Raw genomic sequence first — 17,734 nt, forward strand, 5'->3', positions numbered from 1 at the left:
AAAGGACCTTCCCTGAGTGCCAGGCTTGGTCTTAGCTGCCTTAGAGTCCTGGCCCAGAGCCTGGCATGGAACGCCCCTGCCAGCCGCAGTGCCCCTTCCCACCTTCTTCCACATCTTCCTGCATGGGACAGCGTGTGGATTCTGGAGTTAGATTACTAAGGAAAGACCCTAGGAATAAACCTCTGACCTATGGGGTCCTGGTCCCTACTCAAAGCCCTCCCAAGTCTATCTATGGAGGACTTCTGCACAGTGGGCTCCTGCACCCCAATCCTACCATACTATTCCGAAAATATCTTGAATCTGCCCATTCCTCTTATTCCCCACTGCCCCCACTCTAGGGAAGCCTGCCATCTCTGGCCTGGGCCACAGCCCAAGTCTCTCCTAACGCTCTCCTTACTTCTACTTCCTCCTCCTCCTTACAGAACATTCTCCACTTGCCTCAGAGAGCTCGTTTAAAATATTAATCTGACCACTTAAGTCCTCTGTTTAAAACCCTCCAGGACACCCAGATTGTGACCCAAAGTCCAGGTTGTGGGCCTGCAGGTTTCTGCATGATCCAGCCTCACAGTGCTCCAAGCACACCGAGCCTCCAATAGGCCAGACTGGCTCTTGCCTCAGGGCCTTTGCACTTGCCATTTGCTCTCCAACTCTTTGCAGGACTGACTTCTTGTCCTTCTGGGCTGGGCTCAAATGTTGCCTTCTCAAAGAGGGCCTCCCAGTATAGCCCCTCCTAACACACCATGTATTTTCCTTATTTATTTTACTCATCTGCCTTCCTCTACTAGAACAGAAGAACCATTCACAGCTGTGCTCTCTAGTACCTGTAGCTCTTAGCAAGGACTCGGAGGGCTAAGTGAGGAGGGAGATCACTGATTTGGACACGAGCAGCACCATCTAAAACATCTCATCTGGCCAATAGCTCATTGGCTGTCTATTGCTTCCTACTAGAATTTCAGTGTTAGAAGAGCAAGGACTTCATGGTCTTGTTTTCTGCTGTATCTCTGGTACTAGAACAGGGTCTGGCACCTGGTAGGCACTCAGGAGAAACTGACTGGAAAGAATAGATGCCAATGGCGGGTTATATGACTTCCCCTCTTTGGTTGTTGGCTCCCTCATCTGTAAGCAGGGGAGGGGACTGAAAATGCCTGTTTTCCAGGATTGATTTCAGGGATTAATGATACAATGGAGGCCAGGCCTGCGATGTGGTAGGCGTGCGATGAGCATCATTCACTCCTCTCTCGGTTTTCAGCTCCCACCCCGCCTGCCGGCCTTCCTCCCCAACCTGAGGCCTCCGTACAGCCCGAATGTTGATAAATGTTTAATCACGCAGTCAGGCACCACACACAGAGTTACAAAGACCCAGCTGGATTTTCAAAAAACCCAGGCAGGGCTGGGATCACCAGGATCTCCGTGATCCTCTTAAGAGAATGCGGGCCGCTCCAGCCGCCCCAGCTGCTCCAGCCCCTCCAGCTTGCTCCGCTGGGGATTTTCTCCCAACCCCTCCCCACATTCTCCCACCCTTCCCTCCCCCAAGCTCCCGCAACCATTCTCACTACGTTCTTAGGAAGAGGAAAGGGAAGAGAGGAATGGAGAGACCCATTTTCCTGGGGGAGAGAAAATGGAACCGAGGAGAGGTCCTGGAGAATTCACAGGATCAGGGCCTGGTCAGAAGGAGGCCCAGAGGGGCCTGGGCTCTGCCATCCTGTACCCTAAAGGGGAGAGGGGGAGGAGGTGGGCCGCAGTGTGACACAGGGTGAAGAATCCCTTGTGCTGGAAAGTGGCGGCCCAGTGGCCACGCTGCCTTCTTTCTGGAGACAGTACATAGAGAGAGGACAGTACATAGAGAGTCAAAGAAATATCTAGCAGATGTTAACACCTGGTGAATCTAGCTGGAGAATATTCTGGTATTCGTTACATTAATATTGCAACTCTTCTGGAGATTTTATTCGCTGTAGTGTGCTCCTCGCAAATTTTCTCTAGGTTTGAAATTTTTCAAAATAAAAAAGCTGGGTGCAAAAAGAAATAGCGACAGCGATGCTAGTAGCCTTCTCAGTAACCATGCTCCCCCTCTCATACTTTGATTCTGGGAAGTCATAGGCCCAAGTTAGATTGCCACACATTTCCAGCCTCCCTAAAGCAAGGCATAGCCTGGAGGCATGCAGAAGTTGTTAGTTTCTGAAAACTCCTTGGGAAAGAGATCGACAACTGGCAGCTGCCCTTTTACCTTACTTCCTCTCCTCCTGCCTTCTGCATAGATATGATGGCTGGAGCTGCCGCAGCTGTTTTGGACCGTGAGATGACCTTGAAGGTAGAATTCGTGCACTAAGAATGGTGGCACAGGCCCTGCATCCACATTGGGCTCTTCCTCCTCCCTCTCTCTCTGCCTGCCTCTCTGCCTACTTGTGATTCTGTCAAATAAATAAATAAAATCTTAAAAAAAAAAAAAAAAAGAATGGTGGTACAAGAAGGTAGGAGTCTAGATTCCTGAGGAATGTGCAGTTGTCAAACCAGCTGTGGCCTGCCTACCACTGGGCTTCTTTAAGTGAAGGAATAAAAACCTGCTTTGCCTAAGCTTCTGTATTAGCAGCCAGATGAACTGCCTGCCTGATTCACAATGTAACCCTGTCTTCTGCTCCGTTTGTACCCTGGACTTTTTCACCTGTTGAATCTTCTGCCAAGAATGTTCACCATCACTTGTGAGGTCCTTCTCATCTTTCAAAACCCAGCCTGAATATCACTTTCTCCTGGAGGCTTTCTGGAGGTGCCCCTTCCCTCCTGGGATCGCATAACCCCTGTGCTACTGTTAATGTCCCTGACGGCCCCTTTGCTGTGAATCTGAGGGCTCATCACTCCTCGTTGCTTTTGGCCCCTCTGTAGCATTTAACCAGCTGTCCTCTCATCCCCTTGGTTTCCCGGCTACCAATCTTTCCAGCTTCTCCTCTTCCCTGTGCTGCTCCTTCTCAGTCTCTTAGCCAGGTCCTCTGCCCCTGGCCACATGTGAAGTTTGCAGTGCCTCAGGGTTCTCTTCTGGACCCTCTCCTTGTCACTCTCCATGTTCTCCTGGGCAACCGCATCCCCCATGGCTCTAGCCACCACCTGCATGCTAATGACTCCAAATCCGGTAGGATACTGGGCTGCCTTAGACCAGCTCATGAGAGCAATTATTACAGTTTCAGGAGTTTGTGAGCTAGGTGTTAAGGTCATTATCAAAAATTAAATTATATAAGCTTATGGTTATATAGATTATGTTTAAAACAGATGATAAATGCTCAAAACATATCTTCCTAGTTATTTTATTATTATCAATGCTTTTAAGATTGTTCTTATTAAATTTATCTGTATGGTGAAAATACTGTAAAAGGCCATACTGTGGCCCATCTCTTCCCAGTTCTCGCTCTGTGACATCACACTGACAGTGAAATCAATCACAAAGAGAGAATTCACACCGTGGATGTGGGCAACTTCTACAAATCAAGGTATCTCTCTGCTTAAGAAAGCCACACGTTAAAGAATTCCAAGTACACAGTGGCCCAAATAGATACCTGTAGCCAGCTCCAAGTGATGCCCTGAGCTCCAGCTCGATGTCCATCTGCTGGATACCTCCTTCAGTTTGTCTATCAGGCACTGCACAATCAGCTCTATTAGGCCTCAAACAAGCTCTCCATCGCCGCCCCCCCCCCCAATCCTGGAAGCTGCCTCATCTCCTCTATGTTTTTCTTCTTTCTTTCTTTCTTTCAGATTTTATTTATTTATTTGACAGAGGAGAACACAAGCGTGGGGAACAGCAGGCAGAGGGAGAGGGAGAAGCAGGCTTCCTGCCAAGCAGGGAGCCCGATGCAGGGCTGAGATCCCAGGACCCTGGGATCATGACCTGAGCTGAAGGCAAACACTTAACCGACTGAGCCACCCAGGTCTTGAGCCACCTCAATGCCTAATTCATTTTGCAACAGCATCTCTCACCTGCTGTCCTAGCCAGAAACCTGGGAATCTTCCCTCAATTCATCCCTCTGCCTCTTCCCCAACACATAATAGGTTACCTCCTAAACAACACCCAACTGTCCCTCCAAACCTGTTCCAGCCTCACTGAGGCTTTTCTGGTTCAGGCTCCACCATCAGTCCTGATGGATTCTGCCCCAGCTTTCTCATGATCTTGCTGTGACCCAGACCCTCCAACCATTCACCTCCATGTGGTTCCACAAAATGCAAATCTCATTTCAGTGTCCCTGGTGCTTAAAATCCTTAGTGACCTCCCAGTTCCTATGACAGAAATACAACACCCTTCGTGTGGTCTTTCTCTCTCCCCGCCCCCTCCTCTTTGCTTCTTCATCATCTATTTTGACATTCTGGGGTTCTTAGTCAAGAGTCACAAAAATCGTTTCTGGCTAATTTAAGCAGATAAGGATTTTATTATCCAATACTGGGCAGCTCAGAAACTCTCCAGGAAGGCCAGAGAGTCCCCCTTGAAGACAGAGCATTCTGGATTAATGCTCCAAATCACACTGCCAAGCAGACTCTAGAAGGTTCTCTCGATGCTACAGCTGGTCACGGACAATGTGGTTGCGCTGTTGGTGCTGGATGCACCCAGAAGCAGTGTCACTGCTGTCCATGGTCCCTAGTAGGACCTGCCACCACCACCACCACCAGTCCTCGCCAGAGCTAAGAGCCCTCCTTCCCTGCTAATTCAGGTTCAAGGCTGGGGCTAAGGTGTCTGGGGCTGAGGTCACATGTCTGGGCTTCAAGGAAGGCTAGGAAAGCACTGTCGGCTCCCAGAGGCGGAGGTGGGCCCTGCCTCAGATTGTGCGGGATCCCCCAAACATAAGAAGGGGAAAGTTCCAATGCTGAGAGGCCAAAAATAATGACAGATATCACCCATGCTAGCCTTTAGCCTGCTCCCCCCTCTCTCTCTCTCTGCCTGCCTCTCTGCCTACTTGTGATCTCTGTCAAATAAATAAATAAAATCTTTAAAAATAAATAAAAATAAAATACTTTTCAAAGTAAAATAACCAAACAGCATAAGAAGGAAGGTGATAAAATGTAAAAAGCTTCCCTCCTTGAGTGCTCTCAGCCCCATTTGCCAGGAGCAACTGCTATAACCCTATTTTGGAAGTCCTTGCTGGCATGATCTTTGCATATCTAGATGTAAGTATGTATATATGTGTGTATAAGGGGTCTTATGTAACTATGTGTGTCTATGTATCAAAACTGACTAGTTCCCCACAACAGTTTAGTACCTCCCTCTCTCACTTCACACCATTTCTCCATACACTCCCATATCAGTACACATGGGTCCTGCTCATCCTTTCACTGGACAGATGTCCCACAATTAACTAGCCAGTCCCCTACAGATGGACATTTGCATTATTTTCAGTGCTGTAGTGAACATCCTTGTACAAATGGCTTTGTGCGCTTGTGTGAGCCAATCCAAGGAATGAATTCCTGGAAGGGGAACTGTTGGCTCAAAAGGAGCATGCATTTATGTTTTTGGTAAACACTGGCAGACTGCCTTCCAAAAACCATGCACCAATTTGCAGCTCTATCAGTGGCCTATGAACACTTTCCCTCCCAGGCCCTTGCACCGTCTGGCTGCCTCCTCACCTCATCCCCTGTCATTTACCCACCCTGCATTTCCAGCCACAGTGCCTTTGCCCATGCTATACCCATAGCCTAAAATGCCATTCCAGCCTGTCTTCCAGGTAAAAACTTATCTCTCCCATGAAACCTAGCACAGAGGTCACCTCCTCTGTTCAGACTTTCCTGATTCCCCTGATCAGCTGCAGTCCTCTTCCTCTGGGATCCCATAATTTCTTGGGCATAATTCTGTCATTGCTCCAACTGAGGACCTATGTGTGCCTGGCATTCTATGGCCATTTGACAATCCCCACCATAACCACACACCAAAAAATGGTCTTGTCTAATCCTCATTCATGCCTGGCTATCCAGCTGTACTTCCTTTTATCTGTTCCTAAGCACAGTTCTGTCTCAGGACCTTTGTATGTGCAGCTGCCTCCCTATGGATCTTTCCCATATTGGCCCGGATGCCTCTTTGGGGGTCTCTGCTCCCACTGGCCTTCCCTGGCCACTCTGTCTCAAGCACCCTCCTCTAGTCATTCTGTTACATCACCATTCCATTATCTTCATAACATTGCTCACAAGCTGAAACAACCTTGTTAGGTTTAAGTGCTGACGCGTTTGTTTTCCCATTTCTGCACACACACAAACACATCATTGTAAACTCCCCAAGGGCAGGGACCTTGGTTTCCTTTTCCACTGTCCCCAGCCTCAAACCTGCCTAGCATCTGTCTAAACGTTCAATCAACATTCGTTGAGCGAGTCATCTATTATTTTGCCGGAAAAGAAACTGGCGTTCAGATAGGAAGACTGAGTAGCCCAAGGTCCCACAGTTAATAAGAAGCACCCCTGAGATTCAAACCCATTTGAACCCCAAAGCCAACTGCAGACAGTATGTCTTCCCTACTCTTGGCGCTCTGCATTGTCTCCCCCACCCGATTAGGCTCTCGCGGGCTGGATGCGGGTCTGACGCTCAGAGGTCCCCAGTGGCGCGTCGGGGACTGGCCCCGGGAGGCTAGCGGGCTCCGCGGAGAAGTCACCCTCCCCGCCCCCTGTCAGTCAGGCTGAGGGGGCGGTGCGGCCGCCAGAGGGGGCGCTGAGCTCAGAGCTGCCGCAGCGCCGGAGCGGGAGCCGGAGCCGGAATCGGAGCCGGAGCGTGAGGTCCCGCAGGGCGCAAGGCGCGATCCGCTGCTGGCGACGCACCAAAGGCCCGGGCATCGCTGCGCCCCGGCTCAGGGCCCGCGCCCCGCCTGCTGCCGACCGACCTGGGCACTTGGCGAGGCCCCGATTCCCCCATCCGCCCCAAGCCCACCCCAGCCCGGCCTAGCCGATCCCCTGCGTCCGCGCGCCGCAGCCGCAGCCGCTCCTCCATCCCCAGCCCGGGCCCAGCTTCCAGGTGAGGCGGCCGCGCTCCGGACGCCGGGGTCCGGGAAGGGGCTGGGGAAGGAAAGGGGACTGGGCGGGATGGGGAAGCGGCTGGGAGCGGAGACTGGGAACCCGCGCGAGAACGCAGAGAGGGTTCCGGTAGGTGCGTGTCGGTGCGCGCCCTGGTGTGTTTGTGTGACTGCTGCCCTGTGCCCGCAACTGGCTGGGTGGCCGTGTGGTCGTGCTTCCAGGCCCGTGTGTTCCTGTGTGTCAGGGTGTCCGTGCGCGTTTGAACGTCTGCGTGTCCTGTATGTGCACGTGAGCGTGTCGGTGGAGAATGTTTGTGTGTATGGTCGTGTGACTCTGTCGTGTATACAGGCAGGTCCCCGGACTTCGCGCCGAGCCCAGCACCCCGATTGCGCGGGGCTGCAGGTTGCAATGTCCCGAATAACCGAGGCAGTGGCTCCTCCCGCGTCCCCGGGTTTCAAGGACGCCGGGACTTGTCGCGGCCCTGTGGCCTCCCGCTGGGGAGGGGGTATGACAGGAGGGGGCCCGGCCTGGAAGGGCGCCGGGTCTCAGGAGCGAAGGGGGGGGTAACCAGCGTCCCAGGGGAAGGAATGGGGTGAGGGTGCGGGGCCAGCGCACCGGTGCCGGTGTGTTCGCCCTCCCCAGGCCGCCAGGATGGACGTGTTCATGAAGGGCCTGTCCATGGCCAAGGAGGGCGTCGTGGCCGCCGCGGAGAAAACCAAGCAGGGGGTCACCGAGGCCGCGGAGAAGACCAAGGAGGGCGTCCTCTACGTCGGTGGGCAAGGGGCAAGGCTTCCGGGGCTCTGCGGGGTTTGGGGGTCCTTCGAGGGAGTGGGGCCAGGGTCATTGGAGGGAGGGAGTTGTCCACGGAGGGGTCTAGGCGGGAGAATATGAGTCAGCAGATGGGGCGGGGTCAGTAGGGGTCACTGGGGACGCAGCCAGCAGAAGGAAGCCTGGGTCAGTGATGAGACCTATGGGGAGAGGAAAATGGAGGGAAGAGTTGGGGAGGGTGGGGTTCAGCTGAAAGGCGGGGGACAGATGCATGGGTCAAAGCAGACAGCCTTGTTCTTACATGATTACTAGTTCCTGGTGTTTAGCGCTTACTCTCTGCGGAGTACCCTGGGAAATGCCATAACATCCATTTCCTCAGGTCATGCCCCTCGCCCATTCCACAGACCAAGAAAAGTGGGGTTCCCAGAGGTTTAACTACAGTGCTCAAGGTCACACAGCTGCTGAAACCTGAAGCTGGAGTTGGAGCCAAGCCTTATGGACTCCAGAGCCCCTGTGTTATTGGGACTGCCCCTTAGCCCTTCTCTCCTGCAAGGTCCACCTCAGAGCCGCTGTTAGGGTCTTCCTGCCTCCCGATGCCAGGAGCTCCATCATTGCCTCTGGGTCCCTCCTCCTTGCCGCTTCCAGCTGTGTGAAGAGAAAGGCCGAGTGATTAAAATCTCTCATCCTAAGTGTGAGAGGAGAAGGAGCCCGCAGGGTCATTTGCATAAGGGGATGTAAGGCCCCACACTGACTGATTACCGAATTTCCGTGGTGATTCAGGGCTTACCGGTGTGTAGTAGGCAGAATGATCCTTTGTGTGAGCGGAAGAGGGCTGGTTAATTTGCCCGTGGTTGTGGCAGATTTAGGATTGTGGCAATCTGAAAAATACCGACTTCTTACTACACGCTAGTAGGTGCCGACTCTCCTGATAGTGATACAGAGCACTCCAGTCATGGGATCTGACATCCAGCGGCTGGGATGGGACCACTGCAGTAGCGTAATCATAGAGGCTAGCATTTGAACTGAACCCCAAAGAATAAGAAGCTGGCTGGAGGAGGGGAGTTGGAGGAAGCAGAAAAGGGCTGATGGGGACAGGGCCAGAGAGCAGAGGGCAGGCAGCAATGGTGGGGGTTGAGATCAGAAAAACCGGTGAGTGGCAGCTCACAAGGGGGCCTTGATGCCCAGGCCAAAGGATCATTATGACCTACCTGCCAGGAGAGATTGTAAGCTAGGGACTGACATGATCTGACTTCATCGTAGAAAGTTTCCTTGGGTCTCTGTGGAGAGACCAAATGCAGGGAGGCCTGGTGGAGGGTAGTGTAGCCAGCAGATGAGGGTGGCTGGAACTAGGGCACAGGTGATGGAGATAAGTTGGAGGCTTGAGCCCACACCTGTCAGACCCCAGCTCTGGCCGCCCTCCTCCTATGTATCTGGCCGCCCTTTCGCTCCTATGTATCCCTGGCACCCAGCTCGGTCTCCCTGCTAACAGACTCGAAGCACCCCCTTCCCCTTAGTTTGGCACCTGCTGCTCTTCCGCCTGCCCAGGAACCCCCAATGGCCCCCAGTTCCTACACATTAAAGCCTCAGCTTCCTGCAGCCTGTAACTCAATGCCATTCTCCATCCTGCCTCAGTCCATGTGTCCATCTCTCCAGGCGCACAGATAGTACTGCTGGGCTCTGTGCAGGCCCTGAAAGGACACCTCTCTGTGCCCTATCTGGGTGGTTTCCTGTGCCTGAGATACCCTCCCCAGTCTCCTTTCTGCATATCTCCCTGCTCCCCATTTGTCAAGGCCCAGGCAGTGCCCCTCCCCTACCATGTACCCCTTGGAGGCTGGATGGAAGTCCTTGCCCCACTACTTGAGGTCCAGGGCACCAAATCTGCTCTTCTCTTACCCCATCTGATGGTGAGCCTTTGGCCTAGGACCTGGCACAGAGCAGCTGCCAACAAATGTTTGTGGGAGGAATGACGGGATGCAATGCAGCACACCCCCCACCCACCACTGTCTCTGTCTGGCTGGCCAGAGCCTGGGGCCTTCCTGCCTTCCCATGCTGTCCTCTGCTTCCACTAGCCTCAGCCCTCCCAGACACCCATTACCCATTTCAGGGTCTACCAGCTGTTGTCTGTATTGCTACATTCCCAGAATAGGAGACTCCCCACTACCCTGAAGCCTCCTGCCCCCCTCCCCGCCCACCTCGGATCAGACCATCTTGCCTCTCCCAGCAGTTACCCTCCCGAGAAGACCCAGCCAGTGCCATGGGTGTCAGGCACCCTCGGACCCATCACATACTTGAGAAGCTCCTCACTCTGGCCAGAAGAAGGAACTCACACCCCAGTTAGAAGACACTTTAGAAGAAATGGAGTGGGGGCTGGTGGGTGTGAGGGTCCATAGGTGGGATGTGGGCAGTCAGGCATCAAGGGCACCAGAGGAACCTTTCCAAATACACACCACTACCAGCCCCCGCCCGCTCCACCCCCACTCCCACCCTCACTTGCTCACCCCCGGGCTGAGAGGTAAAGGAATGCGCTTTGAGCAGTGTTGGCTCCCAGGCAGCATCCCCCCAGTAGGCATGGAGATCTTTTCAGGTGGAGGAGGGGCCGGCGGTGGGGGAGAACTCCTCAGGAAGTAGGTGTGGAGGGCTCAGGGCTGTGATGGGGGGGGGGGCATCTGCGGGATTTGTGCTGGGGCCAGGATGCCCACTGCCGACTGGGTCCCTCTGCCCACTCCATAACCTCCACACTTGCCAGAGGCTCTGTTCCCTCAGCTCAGAGTCCTGATGTGTGCTCCTTTTTGTCCCTGCAGGAAGCAAGACTCGAGAGGGGGTGGTGCAAGGAGTGGCTTCAGGTACCAGCCCAGCCCTGGCACAGCTCCCTTCCCTCACCTCGGGCCTGGGATCTGGCCGGGATCTGGAGGGGGGGGTGGCGGTGGAAGAGGGCACCCCCAAGGATTCCTGAGAGTGTGCTCCATGAGGGAGGCCAGCTGGAACACCATGTGGGAGAGAGACGCATTTCTTTCTGCTTTACCTGGGCCCCCAACCCCCTTCCCCAATGGTCTCCCTGCTCCAGTGGCTGAAAAAACCAAGGAGCAGGCGTCCCACCTGGGAGGAGCCGTGTTCTCCGGGGCTGGGAACATCGCCGCGGCCACGGGCCTGGTGAAGAAGGAGGAATTCTCCGCTGATCTGAAGGTGAGCTGTCCTCTTGCCATACACACGCACACACCCACGCGTGTATGCACACACATGCCAGGCACACCATAAACACGCCTCAGCCAGCTGGAGGCACACCTGGCCTCACGTTCTACGGAGCTCTGATAGACTCGGCGCAGAATGAGTTCGCAGGGTGGGTAGGGGTGCGGTAGTCCCTGTGACTGTGCCCCCAGTTCTGGCTGTATACATGTATCCTGCTTCTGAGTGTGACCCGGACCACTGTGGGCCATGTCTGCATGTCACGGATTGTTTGTTCTTTCTTGTCTTCAACAAGTATCCATGCCAGAGAGGAATTATTCTAGAAGTTGCCATGGCGAATAAGTTCCTCTGTTCAGGGAGCAGATGCTATAGTGGAAGAAGATAGATAACCAATGAATGAGATGGTTTTAGACGGGGCTAAGTGCTATGAAGAAAAGACAAAGGTGATATGGTAGAGAGTCGAGGTGTAAAGGGACTGCTGTAGTTGGGAGGGCTTCTCTGTTGAGGTGACATTTGAACTGACCCCCAAGGGATGAGGTGAGCCTTGTGAGAATTGTATTTCAGGCAGTAGATCAGCATTGGCAAAGGCCCTGAGGCAGGCATGAGCGAGTGTGGGCCACGGGGGAGGGCCGTGTTGTCCATTGCATACTTGTGCAGACAGGACAACAGGACAGGACAACCCCCACGTGCATGAAGGAAGATACCTTCATTGGGACCCACTATAGCATAAGACCTGTGAACTCTGAAACACCAGAGTTGGATTCAAGTGCCACCTCCACTACGTCCTGACTCCGTGACCCTGGGCAGAGTCCATCACCTCTCTGAGCGGGCTTCTTTGCCTATAAGACAGAAGATGAATGCAAGAGGGCTTTTACACACATTAGGTATTTATCAGAGGTTCTCAAAACTTCTGTGTGCATCCAAATCAGCAGGAGTCCAGGTTAAAATACAGACTGTTCTGCCGCCTCCCTAGAATTTCTGATTCAGTAGGTCTGAGGTGGGACCTGAGAGTTTGCATTTCAAACAGATGCCAGAGTGATGCTGGTACTGCGGGTCCAAGGACCACCCTTCATCACAGGCCTTTACACATTGACCCTTTCGCCTGTCACTGGTCTGGGGCTTGACTTGGAAGTTCTGGCTTAGGTCCCGTGTATGCGTTTTATCAGCTGTGTGACTCCCCATGTATTATTGTTCCAAGGATCCCTCCTGTTCACTGATCTTTTATGTGGGCAGGCAGGGTTCTAGACTCAGTACCTGGAGTAACTCACTGAATCTTTATATTCTCTGGGAAGAAGGCACTACAGCATGTCCATTTTACAGATGAAGGAGCCAAGGCCCAGAGAGGTGAAGTGACTTGCCTGCCTCTCTAAGAAGGTACTTGGGAGGAGAAGCTCAGGTTTACAGCAGTGAAGTTGCTGGTAGCCACCCCAGGGCCAGGGTCCGTGCTGGGAGCTGGGGTGCAGAGAAAGCCAGATCTGAGCCTGAGCTCTCAGCCTCGAGGCGCCTTTGCCCAGAACCATTACTCTCAGGCCTCCTCCTTCCTACCAGCACTTCTGACACCCCAAGCCTCTGCTCACAAGGGAGCTCAGGATCATGGACTTACTATTTAAACAGCAGCCTTTTGGGGCTATGAGGCATGCGGAACCCGCGCAAGCCCAGGGTGCACATTTCCGAGCGTCCCCACCTCCCATTCTGCTTCGGTGCCTTACCATGCGACCCTCCCTGTCCCCCTACAGAGCAGACAGCACCATCGCATTTCCCATCTAAGGCAGCTGACTCCAGAGGTGAAGTGACTGACCTGAGCTAGTGAGTGGCCGGGCTGGGATGTTTTTAAAGTAAACTTTTTATTGAAGTACAACATACATACAAAAAGCACACAGCCCCAATACGTTTTCACAGAGCGAGCCCCCCCCCCGTGTAACCAGCACTCATATTAAGACACAGGACATCAGCCCCTCAGAAGCCTGCCTTAGGCCTTCTTCCAGTCCCTGACCCCCGGGACCAAGACAAGGGTAAGATGAGGGAGGATACTGGGACCCAAAATTTGAGGGGGAACACCCACTCTGGGGTCTCATGTGCATGGCCCTAAGAGTGGGGGCCTTCTTAAATGTGTACCCTAAGTGCCTTATTCACCTTCCCTTGGTCCTGGCCCTGCCTCCCTCACCAAGGGTCATTGCTCCTTGACTTCTGTCAGCACAGATGAGTTGGGTATTTTTAACCCCATTTCCATGTTACCACAAAGCACACGCTCTTCTCCTGGCTGCTTGTGCTCAACTGTGCGGTAATTCGGCTGCGCATGGCAGGTGCGGCCCTTCTCCCCTCTCACTGTGCGCCATCCACCCCGATGGGCCATACTGCCCACCTCCGTTCTGCTGCTGCTGGACATGTGGGTTGTTGCCAAGCAATGAGTTCCAGCTGGAATTTTTAATACTGGGTGACTTGGGGCAAACTTCCAATTTACCCACCTCCTAGGCCTTGATATACCCATCTGTACACTGGGGAAAATGAGCCAGGGCAGTAGCTGTAAACTCGGGTGCCCACGGGGCCCACCTCCACTGGCCACGTGAAGGAACTGAGGCTACCTGGATGGGGGTCAGGCAAGCCTTCTCTAGGCCAGCCCTCCAGGCTCCCAGGATTCTTATCTCTGCCCAATAGGGAGGGACAGTGGTTATATGTGGGGAATGGGGAGGTCGTATAACCTCCTACCTACAGGTTCCCCCCTCCGGGGATCCAGGAGTGTGCCACCCACATGTGGCCGTGTGCAGCCGTGCATGGACCCCAGGTGATTGTGGGTGGGCGTGTGCAGCCAGCTCTGTCTCATATGTGTGCATACACGTGTGCTCACACACAGGTGGCTAGCCATGTGTCTGGCAGCCTCCCTGCTTGTGTGCCTGCTGGTCTGCACCCGTTAGGGCAGCAGATGCAGGGGGGAGGGGAGAGTCTTAGCTCACACATCCAAGCAACACCATGAGCTGTTGCTTCCAGCTTATCTTAAAATAGCAACAGCTGAAGAAACCAGGCCACACAGGACCCTGGGGGAGGGATGGGTGGAAGGTGGCAGGGGAATGGCTCCGAGCTCCTGCCTGGCCCTGTCTCAGAGCTTCCATCTCCCTCCAGCCCAGAGGAGCCTCCAGGGTTCTCTCTGGGGTCCTGATGCTCAGCAGAGCCTAACACAAGGCAGGTAAGGATAAGTCAGTGATGGAGTATACTGTCTATCTCCCCATCCCATCCAGTCCAAATGATAGAAGAGCAGTAGGCTACAAGGCACTGGGGAGAGGGGTATGGAGAGCCCCTCATCTCACCACTCCCAGCTTCATGGTGATCTAGGGGGATTTCACCTCTTGTGCCTTAGTCCACTTCCAAGGCAATTGGATTCCAAGGCAATTGAATTAAAATTTCTGGTTGTACAGCCAACAAAGCCTAGCCTTCCCCCAATCAGCCAAAAAAGCTTCCCAGGGTAGGAATTTGGGGGAGCATCTCCCAGCTGCCCTCACGGCCCTGTTCCTTTTCTGCCGGCAGCCAGAGGAAGTGGCCCAGGAAGCTGCTGAGGAGCCCCTGATCGAGCCCCTGATGGAGCCAGAAGGCGAGAGTTATGAGGAACCGCCCCAGGTGAGTGGTGGCAGGGCTGGGTGGGGCTTTGGGCATCCCAGAAGATTGCCACCATTCCCAGCTGGGGTGGGAAGTCCCTGAGAGGATAGGGTTGGGCCAGGAAACTTCACACCCCCTTTTCTAGAACCCAGGCCCTAGGAGGTGGCAGCAGAGAGGGAGGACAGATGGGGCCAAGCACTGGGGCCCAGGCACCCCTGCCCAGGGAAGTCCCAGCTATCCCCAACTTCCAGGTTCTTCCCCTGCCCAGGGAGAGGGGCATGCACTGTTCCTCCTTGAGGGGGAGGAGTCTCGGGGCCAGAACATGGCCACTTGGTTTCCAACCCCTTCCTCTTTTGCTCTTCCCCACTCCACCCCCATCCCTCTGATGCAGGAGGAGTATCAGGAGTATGAGCCAGAGGCGTAAGGGCCCAGGACGGCCCCCCACCAGCAGCACAATCCCTTCCCTGTCCCCTGCCCCTTCCCCAGAACCAGGGCTCTCCTTCTACCCCTTCCCCCCAAACACAAGATCTTCCTTTACTCCAAGGGGCCCCCTTGGAGCCTGTGTTGGTGTCTGTCCATCTGTCTGTCCTACCCGCCCGCGTGGATCCCTGGGGCCTGGACAGGGCCGGGGCTGCGGCCGTGGCTGGTAGCTTCGCCCCACCTATGTTGCCTCCTCCCCACCCTACCCCGTCCAATGTCTGCGCGGATGTAGCATGTTCTATGTATTTTTAAAAGAAGATCAGAAAGCGACGGCTCCCCCCACACACTCCCAACAGAGGCTCTCTGAGGGTCCCCCGGGCAACCCCAGAGCCTCCCACCCCACTCCCACAACGACCCCAAGAACCTTTTTTTTTTTTAGCCAAACCAGGAGCCAGGCTGTGCCATGCCCCCTCCCTCAGCCAGCCCAGTCCGAACGCGGGCGTCGTGTGTCGTGATTGTGGCATGGAGAGTTCCCCAACCCCCGTGTGAGCGTGTCCTGGGTGGGCGGGCCCGGGTGCCTCCCCGCTCCGCGTGTCCACGAATAAAGCCAATCTGTCTGTAGCCGCCGCCGCTCGGGCAAGGCAGGGTTGGGCGGTGGGTGGGGGCGGCCGGCGGGCTTCCACGCCCGACTACTCCACTCCGCTCTTTGGTGCCTGGCACCTTCAGCCCAGGTACAAGACTGACAACCTCGGGCCTCAGTTTCTCCATCTCCTATCCTCCCCCACCCCCACCCCGCCCGGGATGACGCAGGGGAGAGGGTCTACCCAGACTGGGAATCGCGGTTCGCTGGGAGGCGTGAAGGTGGCCTCGGACGCCACCTGCTGGACTGTAAAGCGCCCGCTGGGGGTGCAAGGCTAAAGGAAGCCCCTCGCCACCGCAGCGCAGGGTGGACGGGCTCACCTCTCTGTACACGCAAAGCAGGGTCGCGGATGACAATGCACACGCAGACATGTGTGCGCGTACAATGGTCCTGGCGCGCCCGCCTGAGTGTACGCACCCTGGCAGGGGCACACGTGCAGATACGCATGCACGCCTGCTGACCCGCACGTGCGGACTCGCGCGCGCACTCAGTTATGCGCGCCGCCCAGGAGCCCTCGGAAACCAGCTGCGCGGGCACTGAAAGAGCCTTTTACGCTCAGAACGTTTACAGGTGCTCAGCCCTGCGCACAACTGACCAACGCAGAAAGACCCGTCCAGGGGCAAGGGGAATGGACAGTTGCCCCAGAAGGAGGCAGAGCGCGGGCAACCGGCGCTCCATCCCTCTCGGAAAAGCGCTCGGAGGTTTGCGGCCTCCGCAAAGGTGGGCAAGGGTCCTCAGAAAGCTGGGAAGCCGGTCCGAAGCCCTGAGCAGATAAGCATCGGCACTAGAGGGCCCCCAACACCGCCAAGGTGTGGGGAAGAAGGGGGCGGAGACGCCGCGGTGAGGCGCGAAGGCTCTACTCTGCTCTGCTCAGCTTTGAGGCGCCCCACGCCGAAGCTCCGCCCCCGCTAGTGACAAGCCCCGCCCCCATCGGTGCGGCGCTCTGTCCTCATTTGCCGCAGCGGCTCTCTAACCAGGCTTGTACGAGGCCCCACCCCCGCTCATGCGGAAGCCCCGCTCTGCTTTGCCGCAAGGGCCCCCACCAAGTCTGTGCAAGACGTCACCCTTTTTCTCCCGGGTGCGACCTCCTTTCCGACTTTAGCCCTGTTTCGCCCTTCAGCCCCAGGGCCAGAAGGAGCTTGCTCCATTTAATCAACCCCCGGGTGTTAGCACTTCGTCCTTTCCTGAGTCGTTGGGAGCGAGAGATGGTGCCAGGCCTGGGTAGGCCTTGAACCCTGCAGGAGGCCGGTCCACTCGGGTCACCTTGGCCTGCTGTGTGCAAGCCATTATTTCCGGAAGTAGGAGGCAGCTGGCAGACGTGCGTGTAGAGAACAAACCGGTGGGCTCAGATCCTCTGATTCAGCATGCAGGTGCCGGGATCTCAGATCCCTTTTGACTGAACTAAGACCCTATTTACAAACCCACTCATCGCGGGGATTGCAAAGTCGTGGCCCTCGTGTTAAATTTGGCCTGTAGGGATGTTTGTGCTAGCCCAAAGTTTAAATTTTTCTCATTTGATTCCAGTTAGCGACAGCCCCTTTCCCTACCTCTCGTCTTCATCTCATCCACTTTCCTCATTTTTATGAACTACCTGGCTGGTAAAGAATTTGAGTTTGCCACCTCCCCTCCCGCTACCAGCACCTGATTTCCATTTTTGGATGCTGAAACCAGGTTCACCATCTGGCTTGTGGGGAGGTTTATTCTTCCTTCCTGGGTGCCAAGCCACGCACCTGGTTTCCTGCTCAGAGACCAATGTTCTCATCTGCCAGGGTCACTTTAAATGCATTCCAGGCACAGGCCCAGATGCATCCTCGGAAGATGCCAGCCCTGTGTCACAGGGCACTCCTGACTCTGGGTACACGTGTGAGAAGACACAGCTCATGGGTTCCTCTCTTATGAAAGGATGAATTATTTCTCAAGTGCCCAGTAGGTCCCCAGCATCCAACACTTGACTCCATTAATTTTATTTGAAACCATCCTCAAGGATTCCTTGTTATTCTAACTCCCCAATTTATGGAGGAGAAAATGGAGGCCAGAGGAGCGAAGTTGCCTGCTCTGGGTCACATTGCTGGGGAAGTGGCAAAGACCACATTTCAGCCGCATCTCTGAGTCTGAAGCTCACCTCCTTCGGAATTTTCCAAAACGGACTTGCTCTGAGAAAGACAAAGAACA

General features: G+C 54.8%; 1 protein-coding gene across 1 annotated transcript; it reads left to right on the forward strand.

Moving 5' to 3' along the window:
* The first annotated feature begins 6,718 nt into the window (after nucleotides 1-6,718).
* Nucleotides 6,719-15,543, forward strand: LOC111141083 (synuclein beta). Its single transcript, XM_022493417.1, has 6 exons — nucleotides 6,719-6,964; nucleotides 7,606-7,735; nucleotides 10,533-10,574; nucleotides 10,796-10,914; nucleotides 14,434-14,523; nucleotides 14,894-15,543. Exons 2-6 carry the CDS (start codon nucleotides 7,615-7,617, stop codon nucleotides 14,924-14,926), a joined length of 405 nt encoding a protein of 134 aa, XP_022349125.1. The 5' UTR covers nucleotides 6,719-6,964; nucleotides 7,606-7,614; the 3' UTR covers nucleotides 14,927-15,543.
* The last annotated feature ends 2,191 nt before the right edge of the window (nucleotides 15,544-17,734 follow it).

Source organism: Enhydra lutris, unplaced genomic scaffold (genome assembly GCF_002288905.1).
Source record: "Enhydra lutris kenyoni isolate GAN:26980312 unplaced genomic scaffold, ASM228890v2 scaffoldscaffold5, whole genome shotgun sequence".
Taxonomy (NCBI): domain Eukaryota; kingdom Metazoa; phylum Chordata; class Mammalia; order Carnivora; family Mustelidae; genus Enhydra; species Enhydra lutris.